Raw genomic sequence first — 11477 nt, 5'->3', positions numbered from 1 at the left:
AATACTGATACATACCTTTCTGGATAATTTGGGGGATTTGTGTTCTTTGTTGTCACACTCATTCCTACCAGTGTCAGTTCTACCCTGAATGAGTCATTCTGTGAACCAGGAGGAGGTGTGTATTTCTTGGGTTTCAGTCTTCACCAAAGTGCAGTGCTACTTTAGATTATCAGGACTCGTGAAGCTCTTTGTCCTTAAGTATCTTTCATACTGGACTCTTTCACCCTTTTGCTTAATAGCAAAGCTCATGTTGTCAATGCCATGCTGGCATGTTCTGTACTTCTCTCAGTTCTTTTTCCTATTCTGTGGAACTTCATTGTTCGAAGTCCCCTAATTAGTATAAACTCCTCCTTACAGACATTTTCTTCATCCTCCAAATTTGCCAAATTTTTATTCAGTTGAGTTAATTCCTGGAGTCCTAGAAATGATATTCTAAAACCTAGAAACTATATGATAAAACTTGCTTAGTATTTTTCTAGCAGAATTACAGTATGGATTAAGGATTCTTTTGCCGTTGTTACATTTCAGTGGTTTTCTAGAAATTTTGTAAAAAACAAGTCTAACTACTAAAGTTACCTAAGTTCAAATTAATGAAATAATACCAAAATAGAGTAAAAGTACTGGAATTATGAGCTTTGGAAAGACTTCTGACTGCCCCAAATCAATCCTGTTCAGACATGCAGAACTTGCTGCGGTTTTCAGTTTGGGCACTATGTAATCTTTTGTTTAAACTTCAAAATAGCCATACAGCTCTTCTTTCTTCTCAGATCGAGACTCTGAAATATGATCTTCAGGCTGCACTGGATGAGTTACAAGATGTGAAAGAGGAACGCTCTTTCTACCAGGATAAGTCTGACAGACTAAACCAAGAACTTAATCATGTCTTAGGAGGGCATGAAAACCGTATCATTGATGTAGATGCTCTGTGTATGGAGAACAGGTGAGTACATTGCAAACCTTGCTGTTTCCCTAGAACAAGCAGCATATTGCTTTAACAGGAGCATCGGGAAGTCAGTCACAACAAAACTTTAAAGAAAATATATGCAAGAATAAAAGTTAAGAGATTTTGGTAATTTGTTTTGTTTGTATTGTAGCTAACCATCAAACACTGTTGAGAAAGGCTGCAGGAAATTACCAGTGTTTTGTTTGACTACAGCGATGTCAGTGATACTCCCAAATAGAGCTAAACAAGGAAAAGGAAGAGAAGTACAGGCCTTTTTATTCCCATCACTGTATGGCACCAAAAACAAGAATCTTAAAAATCAGTGTCTTCAGAACCTCACAGTGAGCTGTAATGGGCTAATCTTCAATTGGAAACAGGGACTTTGAGTACACTGAGTTAACAGTCTTAGACGTAATTCTCACCACAGGGAGAGGCTGTCAACATGGAGTCATTTGCCAACAAAAGTTGCTGGTGAAATCACCCATGAGGATATTCTTGCCATTTTCTTGGGAGGAGAATGTGTTTTATGGTCTCTGCTAAGGACAACAGAGTCACTGACAGAGTCATAGCAGGTACCTCCCTTAATGTCAACAATTACCTTAAAGTGAAATAGGTCTTGTAAGACACTTTCCATTTACAGAGGCTTATGCTACAAAAGTGCAATATCAAAGGCATTACTTCTTCCCAGCCACTCCAGTTTTTTATTTGTTTTGCATGGCCTACAGACTTCTGAACTAATTTAAGTCCACTGACAGCGATATGACTTTTTCTCTAAAATAGTTCAATTGTCACAAGCACTAATACAGCTGCAGTTGCAATATAAGAAAGAAGATATTTTATAAACTCTTTATACATGACAAGGATATTTTCCTATGTGGAAATAGCCACCTAATCCAAGTGCATAAACTCTATTAGGAAGAACTCTACTGTTTCAGTTAACTGTCTACCATTTTTCAACTATATTGTTAAATTTTCTACCTTGCAATTGCTTTGTAATGAGAAGTGCCATTTAAGTGATGGATATTGCAATGCAAAAGTTCTGCATAGTTGAGTCTTGTGTTGACATATACAAATCTTCATGTGTCCATCTCACAGACCTTCACATAAAGAGGACACAAGTAAATGTTTCCTTTAGACATAAATATATCCTTTTAGCTTCCCTCCCCAAAAAACCTGAGGTCCGATATAAAACGCTTGTGCAGCACGTTTGACAAATGTTAACAGAAGGGCAGCCTCCTTCTCTAATGCAATTTGTTCTCCTACTTAAAGTTTTATGGGGTCAAGATCAGTAAGATATTTTGTTATTTTATCCCTGCAGAGGGAAGACCTTTTGGTAGTTCAAAGAGAGGACATGCCAAATATTATAGAGGAGCGCTTGAGGCAGTACTTGAAGGTAACATGAAATAAAGGATTACATTTCTTTTCCAGGTACCTTCAAGAGAGATTAAAACAACTTCAAGAGGAAGTCAACCTTCTTAAGTCTAATATTACTAAATACAAGGTAAGATCCTTTCAGTGTATCATCTAAACTGTGCTTCATTGTTCATGGAGGCTATTGTTCATTCTCATGTTCATAGGCATTTAAAGAATAAAATTGTCTTCAGCAAAAAATCCACCTTTAACATTCTGACAGCGTTAGTAATAATACATATTACGTACTTGGTCTTCCTCGTAGGCTTCTTAGCTGGTGTAGTACAAGGGAATACCCATTAAAAGTATTTTGAAAAGTGAATTAAATACTTTCTTTTTAAGTTCTGTGTGGGAGCCCTCCTCCTGCTAGGGAGTGGTGGTGGTAGCGATGAGCCTTCCGGCTGGTGGTAGGTGAAAAGTAGCAAGTCTCACAGTGTAGTGAATGACTGTAGCTGTGTTGCCGTCACAAGGAGGTCTTCTCTCCCTGTTCCTTGTTTCACCATGTGTCTTAATGATTGCTGAGTCTTCATTGTTCTTCCATTCCTGGATTGAGACATAGGCTGTTTTGCATGAAACCTTCAGGACTGAATCCTGAGGGCAAAATATTCTTGCGCTTCCCTGAAGTCAAGCACTCTTTTCTTCTGCAGATGATTTGGAGATGTGAGAGGTGGAGGGCTGCTTGTCCGGGTGTGAGAAGGGTTGGCTTAGGACTGTCAATAGGACTTCTTAGCCAGTTAGGTCACTATGAAGCAGGCACAGCACTAACTGCTTCCTGTGCATGAGCAAAGCTCCTCAAAGTACTGAGATCATTTCAGTGTCTGTTCACGCTTACAATTTGGGTCTCTCAGAGCGTGAGTTAGTTTACCAGTGAGAACTCAGCATCTTAGTGGTCTGGTGGGTTTCACAGAACTGTAATTGTTTTGGAAGAGCTGGACTTTTGTAGCAGGATCATTCTGCTGCTAATTCCTGAAAGTCAGTATTTTGTGCTAAAAGGGCTTCTAGAAGCTGTGTTAGAGGAGTTTGAGCTTTCCCTTTGAAGTCTATCCAAAGAAATGCTGCAAAAGTCTGATTTTGTTCCCAGCCGATATTCTCTACAGGATACTGCAGTATCTTCACTGGCACTCAGCAGATTATTAGAAAATAGGCAAGTCTTCAAAATGCATTTGGGGGAGCGGGTGGGTGAGACTACAACAAAGTGATTGCAAGGAGACAGAATGAGCCTTTGTAATATTGCAGAGAGTGTTTGGGCTGGAGAACAATACTCCAGAAGAGTCACACTCCCATAGGCTACTATGGGTGTAAGCTCCAGCACTGCAGAGTTGTTCTGAGACCAAAATCCAAAGTTTCAGATTCTTTACTCCTAATGAAAGGATTTGTTCCTACTGTTTTTCTAAATAGGATATTTGTTTTTTCCTTAGAATGCACTAGAGAGACGAAAAAATTCAAAGACTCATAGTAGATCCGGTAGCAGTGCTCTGACTGGAGTCCTTTCTGCAAAGCAAGGTATTACATAAATGCACCGTGATGTTGCATATCTCACTGAGCTCCTCCCATCTTACCTCTTAATTTCAGTAACCCTTTCCACACCAACCAAACTCTTTCTTCTCTTTCCTGTTTATTATCATGTGCTAATTTTTGTCCTTTTCTCAGCTGACTTGACAGTGTAAAATTTGCCTCTTGCGAACTGCTTCTCCTTTTGTTACTCGTTTTCCATTCATTCTCTCCCCTGTCATTTTTATGATTTTTTTTTTGTTTAATCTCTAAACCTCTCTGCAACTTTGACTAATCACTGCTTTACTCACCTCTTTGCTCTGCTAACAATAGCAATCACAATTCATATTCCAATGAAAAATAGACTGGGTGATAGAGGAGGGGCCCTAAGTCAGGTTTTCTTGGAAGCTTTTACGTTCAGGTGTTTGCAAGAAATCTTTTGTCCCATATTTCTTCATGGATAGCAAAATGGAGTAATCTCTTCTTTTCCCCTTCAAAGAAAGTACCAAGATTAGGAAAGAAAGGGGGAGAGAAAATTCTCTGAGCCAAGGAGTATGGCTGGCACCCTACTGTTTAGGTGGTGATGTATTCATGCACACACATGTGAGAACAGTAATAGTTGTCATGGTAAATTGAAACTTGCTTTTCTGTTTATAACTTTTATCCTCTCTCTCTGTGAATATGTATATATGTATATATATATGAAGAGGCAGAGCCAGATTCTAATTACGAAAGGTAATGATACTAGTGAACTTTCTGATGTGGTTGAGAGGTATAGGCTCTGGACTGCAGAGGAAAAGTTCATGGGTGTCTCTATTTTCACATCAGTCTTAAATAACCTCTTGGATATAATAATTCTAAAAATTAATGTAATTCTTTGTGGGCTTAAGTTTTAATGTAAAGTGGGAGAGAAATGACTGATTTTTAGCAATCTGTGGGCCTGTAGAAGAATGGATTTGTTTCCTTCTGCTCAAAAATAATATTCCAAAAGCAGAATTAAGTTAACATAAGATGTGTCTGCCTATACTTGTTCTGGCAAATGCCGTGGAATAACGATTGGTTTAGAAAGCCACCATCTTCATGCCAGCTACAGCTTCTATTTCTGGTCTTTCAGCTTTGTTAATTGAAGGGAAAAAATATGTATTCATTTAAGTAATGACAATAGTTCTTTAATGCTAAGTAAATGTTTGTGTCACATCTCTGTACATGAGAAGCCAAAACTCATTTGTGTTTTTAACATTATAGTCCAAGAGTTGTTGTCGGAGGATCATGGATGTAGCCTACCAGCCACACCACAGTCCATTTCAGATCTCAAATCACTGGCCACTGCATTGCTGGAAACTATCCATGAAAAAAACATGGTCATACAACACCAGAGGCAAACCAACAAGTAGGTGGCATGACTCCTAAGTAAAACAGAACTTACCAAGCTATGCAAAAATCATAGTTTGGGAGAGTTTCAGAAGAGTGGGAAGGTCTGTTTTCCCAGATAATTCGTTGTCATTGTTAACTGGTGGGTTCTTTAGTTTTTAAAATCAGGTTCATGTTTAGAGAAAAATTACATTTTCAAAGTAAAGTCTTAGTTTGACAGAGACCTGTCTGCCCCTGCTAGGCAAGGATTTATTTGCTGCTCAGGTTTAAGGCAAACCCTAATTACACAGGGAGAACTTCTAGCAGGTAAGCTCTAGGGAGGGCTAAAGAAAAGCTGCTGGGAGGAAGAACACCCTTGAACTGAAGGAGAAGATATGTGGTAATTGGTTGTTAATGTAGGAATTTGCTAATGAATACTGGTGGGAATAGTAAAAGCTGCCCTTAGGCGAGGGTCTGAAAAGTTTTGGTGTAACGTTTGTCACAGACCAGTGGCCTGTATGTCATACATGTGATAGCTGTTGCTCCTGTAGTTACTTTGCCAAAAGTTGTAGGAGATAAACACAGTTGGATTGCTACTATATGATTTTTTCTTTTTAAAATCTGAACTGAACTTTCAAGGAGAATTTGTTTACTTCTGGCTGTTCTACTCATCAGTAGAATTTTTTGTCTTGCACAGCTCCTATCATAGCAGAATATAATCATTTTTGACACACTTTCTGATGTTCTGATATTATTGTCCTTATAGAGTGTATGAAAATCAGAGTCTAGGAAGTGTTCCTTGATTCTGTGCTTGGTTTTTCTTTTTTTTGGTTTTTTTTTTTTGAACACTGAGTCACTACTGGTAATCAGAGGTTATTCAAGCTTCTCAAAAGCACATGAGGACCAGATGCCAGAAACAGGCAGACATCTTTTATGAAAGGAAGGAGTAGTATTGAAGTAAACCATATTGCACTAGAATAGATGATTCATTTTTAAAATTGATAACTCTGATACTAGGCAGACTCCATTGCATAATTCTTAGTGATGTAGGAATAGAAGTGGAGGAGCCGTTTATAGCCACTCTCAATACTCTTGAGAAAGCAAATCAGCTAAAGGGGAAGACTAAAGCGGTGAAAATGCAGCCCAAATCTAACTGATGGCTGCTCAGTCAATTCATGTCTGTAAGTGTGCCATGTAATGCAAGAGGATTTCCTGCACTGAGCAGTGCTAATGAAGGACTGCCACCTGCTTGCTTCCTTCTTACTGCTAAGCAAATATCAGAAGGAAAGAATCCAGAGAACTTTTGTCGTTCCAGGTATAACCAATCTTTGCCTGTTACATCCTGATACTGTATCATTACCAGGTGTTCTAGTTTGCATACTCTTGCCTATAACAATAGCAACTTTTTTCTTAATTTTGTCTCTCTTTGATCACATGCACTTGTTGCATCTCTGAAATGTATCATTGCGATGGTGGCTATACTTTTCTGATACCACTGTCTCTGCTTTCAACTATTAAGTTTGGATTTTCTTGACATAAGCCTTCACAAGGAGATACGATTCTTTTATCTGCATCCCCAATTGGTCATATGTAGCCAAGGGAGTAGAGATTGGATGTGTGCACAAACTAGTGTTCTATGCCCAACAGAAGATCAGGTCTTAGAGGGAGGTCACAGTCCGCGTTTCTCGCAGGTCAGGAGTATGGTCAGAGCTGCAATATTGTGTTCAGGATGCTTCAGGGGAAGAAAAAGAAAGATAAATCCTGCGCAAGATGAGTGAAGAGCCTCATCAACACTTCCATGTGGTGTGCTCATTCTTTTTTTTTTTTTTTTTTTTTTTTTTTTTTTTTTTTTTTTTTTTTTTTTTTTTGTCACCTTTGGCATTAGCTGGATTAAAGAATCCTTAAAGGAGCTAGGAGGAATGGGAACTACTTCAAGTAGAAACACCTCAGACATGAAAGAGTTAAAGTGAAAAAGAGAAATGCAGGTAGGACATCAGGGGAAAACAACTTTATTTGAGGTGCATTAGCTAGTTGTTGGGGCCACTTACTTGCTGTGGAAAAAGTTAGAAGTAAAGACTTCTGACTTCTGAAAAGGGGGAAGAAACTGTCCACCTGTCAGAAGAGGTTAGATGGGAGAATGAGGTCAGTGCACCAGTAAAACAGACATGCCCGCAAACTGGTACTAGTAGAAGATGCATCCTTTTGTTGAAGACATTTCTCCATTCAAAGTAGGGATTCGAGGAGGATGCGGGGCTAGAGAGAATTGTAATGACAAAATGTTTTACATAAATCAGAAGGTAGAACACTTCTTCACCCATCTGTCCTGTTTGCCTGGTTTCCCTGCGCGTAGAGCATGTTTGGAGAAAGGACACAGGTGTTCTTTGACATTGTTTGAAGAAAGCGAGATTTATTGGGTAAGGAACATGAGATTTCAGGGTGGTTGCTTCATTCAGGGAAGAAATTCTGCTTTTGATGTTTAATATGTGATTGACCTATTAGTGATTCTGTTATCAGCAAATGAGGCTTTTCAGACTTTCTCAGTATGAACTTACTTTCCTCCAAACAGTTAACCTACTCTGAAGTCAAAACCTCTTTTGTTGCTTGCAGACTGAGATATGGCTATATAAGTTAACGATAGCAGAATGGTAGATGTGCTTTCTGATTAACTGAAGCAATAACAAGACAGTGGATTATTTTTTTATGTAGATTAGAATTTGGACGTGCTGTTGAAGTTGACTTTTGCTATTATGCTGTTGTTAAAAACATCCGTTGCCACTTGCTCTTGGAACAGACAAAGTACTATTATTGCCACTTTTCTAAATATGTGCCATGATAAAAGGAGCTGTGGGAGAATGTGCCTAGGAACAAATCTAGACTTTATTTTTTAGCCCCGCTTTTAATAAAAAAAAAGAGGTGTTTCTGAAGAAAACAGAAACTTCCCCTGGTGATTGGTAGCTACTCCTGCCAAGTTTAAATAACATCCTATGATTTTCCTCGCAAGCGCCTTAGCTTAATTTGAAAAGGCAGTTGTAAATTAATTCTGTATGCAGTAATGTGTTGCAAGATTAAATAGTTTCATAAATGCAAAAATAAACAGACCTAACCCTGCCTAGCAAGTCAATAAAAATCTTTTTTTCTTCTGCCAGCAATAAACCGTTTATTAGAAGTTCTCTTTAGTGCAATTTATTCCTGAAATTGCTGGCACCCTTGCAAGCCAGATCAGTATAGAAGCTGCTCTACTGCTTAGACATATTGCAATAATTTTAACATTTCTAACTTGAGCAAGCTTGGTCATGACCAAAATTACAGAAAGGATTGTGTCAGTCTGTAACTGAGTAAATGGTTTCATGTGATGTGTGTAACTAGATACGTAACCACGACAGACCCTACTTACAGATATTTGGGTGATTATATCTGTACGAGGCTGTATGTCTTCTGTAGCAAGATCTAAGTTGAAATGAGGTGAACAGAGCTCCAGTGTTGTAAATCAGCACAGCTCCCTTCAGATTATGTATGCTGGGAAGCATGGGAGAGTTAGAAGGGAGTTTCTGTATTCAGGTGGAAGCATTACTGCTGTTTACGTGAACAAGAGTTTTCTATAAAACGTTACCCTGGAGGGAGGTTTAGATTAGCTCCCTTGTTGCATTAGACACATGACCTGAGGACAATGGAAGTAGCTATTGGCACCTTTGTCCATGACATGATCCTTCTGTTTTAGTTGAAGAATCTGGTCTACTGGGGCTAGAGACAAAAAAAATTAGATCAGGGAATTTGATGCTACCAACCCATGCAGGCCCCTCAAAAATACCAACTCTTGCAGCATACCATAGGTCAGTCTTCCCACAGCACATATGGAGGTAGCAAATTATCTGGAGGTCACAGTGAAAAGGGAGGAATGAGATAAACCACATTGTGTTCAGGATTGCTTTCACTTCTGGTTTTCAAAACATATTTTTGTAAGAACTTGCAGCTTTATGTAGGATTCATTTCTCCCATACCTGTCTTCAGATAATGTGGTTTCAGACAAACTAGAATCATACTTAGCACTGGATGCATTTTGCCCTCTTCCTGAATAAAAGGAGCAGGGTTACGTATTTGTTGCTTACCTGTTTGCCAACCATCTGTTAGCAGCGTTATGTACCTGTTCGCCAACCATCTTTCAGAGCTGCAGAATGATCCTTCTGTGTAAGAACCTGCAACAAAGGTTAAAAAGTTGCTCACTGCCTCTTCTGAGGATCCAGTAGGAATTACCAGGATGTATTTGCTCCAAAACCTTGAGAAATAGTGTGGCACAGCTGATAAATGAATTACAAAATTTAGGAGAAGCAAGAGAAAAGTGACATTGCTATTGTCTGAATAACAAGAGCAGTAGCAATAACTGAACTTGATACAGAGGGTTGAGTTTCCTTCTGTGATACGACTAGCCAACAGGGAGGGCAGTATCTTTTGCCCCTTTTCTGCCCTGGAAGTACTGGTTAACTATTTGGGAAAATAATAAGGACTTTTTCTTTTCCTGACAGAAGTGCTAAACTTGTGACCTGTTTGTGGTGACAGTCATTCATGACAGTCATGTTACCTTGTCGGCTCCCTGGCTGAGGAGGAAGTCTTGCATTGTTTCTGTCTGGTCCCTGCCCCTCTAAGCTGGGGGAACTCCACGTCCCACAGCTCACCCTTGGTGGGGCCGTAGTGAAATGGAAGTGGGCTCCCTGTGAGCAAGGTAGAGCTTCCTGAAAATTGCTCTGTGCCTTTCTCGGTCACATGTTGCTTCATACTGCAGAGCGCAGTTGCTGGATGTTGGGCCATACACTGGGGTATGGAAATGGAGTTATTAAGGCTGAGTCTTTCATGCCAGACAGAAACATGCTGAAAGCAAAATCTAGGCTAGAACGATTTTTATTTTAATTGGAGAAGACGGTAATAGATCCATCATAACCTTGATAACCTATTTGATTAGTATGTTTCAATGGGGAAATAAACACAACTACTCCCAAATGTCTTCTCTCCTCTGCTTGTAAATGTGATGGACTGTTTGCTTTTTAGTTCATACACACCTCTGTTCCTCTCAGTGTATTCTTTAATATTTATTATAAGCTTTCTCTTTCTCTTTTACATTCTCTCTCCCACCTTGATATTTTTGTAATCTTTAAAATACTTCCAGGGCCATTGCAGAGACCTCACAGTAGAGATTTCAAAACTACTTAGCCCTTGTTAATCAAATTTTCTATCCCCTTTGATATTTGCTGGGTTTGCTATTCTTCATGTCCTTCCCAGATTCTGCCATCTTGTCGGTAAGGACATTCCCAGTACGCTCAAATGTCTGCAGCATAAAACCCTCACTGGAGAGCACACAGTGCAGTATTACACGGCTCTGGTGAGCACAGGAAGATACTATTGCCTTGTTGTGTTGTGATATGCTGCTTCTCAGTGTTTGGTTCAAATTTAACTAACTTATCCTGTTGCTATAATTTGATGAGTAAAATTTGCTGTCCATTATCTCTGTTGTCATGTTTAGAATTGCTGCCTTGTCTGGGTTTCTCACTCTGTTGAGTATTGTTTGGGATTTATTTAAAGACTTCTGACTCTAGGAGACTTGCTGTGCCTGTGAGAGAAAAGCTTTCAGAAATTCATTGGGGAAAAAAAGCTTTCTTTACAAGATAGAAATCTCTCATTTGATCTCGGGAGAGAATTAAGACTAAAAGTTAAATTCTGCAGGAGAGCTAACTGTAAGTAGTATTTGTGTAGGAATCACATACAAAGGAAGAGATGACCCAAGAAACGCAGTGAAAACTAAGAATGGGTGATAGAGGCACTAAAGAACTTGAAGCTTTTTAGTAAAATAGAAAACAGAGTACAGCACTAAAAAAGAAGATATTCCTTGCCATTTTAAGCAATCTTAGTGACAGAGGAACCTCCGTGAATAAAGGAAGAGGCAAAAATTCTGTCTAGAACTTCAAAACCAGTCTAGATGTTGTCTTGAGTTTTCTTACTTTACCTTCTGGTTTTAGCTGCAGAGAAAGTAAAAGTAACTGGGAAGCGATCTTTGTAGGTAAGGAAATAGAAATATTGTCTGTTGCTGTTCTTTGTCTTCACTGAGGGGCAAAGGTTGAATGTCCAGTACATCCTAAACTGGTGTTTCTTTTGTTTGTTTTTTTTTTTAAATCACGGGATAGATTAGATTACTATATTTCATTGTCTTTTAACTCTGGGAGGCGTTGTCCATTGCCATTAGTGAGAAGAGATGACTGTATACAGGTTTACTGCACTAGCTAAGTAACAAGTTGAA

General features: G+C 39.0%; 1 protein-coding gene across 1 annotated transcript in view; it reads left to right on the top strand.

Moving 5' to 3' along the window:
* CCDC149 (coiled-coil domain containing 149) overlaps positions 1-11477 on the top strand; it is a gene marked incomplete at its 3' end in the record, with an annotated part of 19431 nt that overhangs the window by 2331 nt on the left and 5623 nt on the right. The window contains exons 3-6 of the mRNA XM_010139083.1: positions 768-940; positions 2372-2444; positions 3772-3856; positions 5090-5234. Coding sequence (XP_010137385.1) covers positions 768-940; positions 2372-2444; positions 3772-3856; positions 5090-5234 — 476 coding nt within the window. The remainder of the gene's footprint in view (positions 1-767; positions 941-2371; positions 2445-3771; positions 3857-5089; positions 5235-11477) is intronic.

Source organism: Buceros rhinoceros, unplaced genomic scaffold, assembly GCF_000710305.1.
Source record: "Buceros rhinoceros silvestris isolate BGI_N320 unplaced genomic scaffold, ASM71030v1 scaffold30876, whole genome shotgun sequence".
NCBI classification, from domain to species: Eukaryota; Metazoa; Chordata; class Aves; order Bucerotiformes; family Bucerotidae; genus Buceros; species Buceros rhinoceros.
The sequence above is the reverse complement of the archived record's forward strand: the minus strand, read 5'-3'. Positions and strand labels throughout refer to the sequence as shown.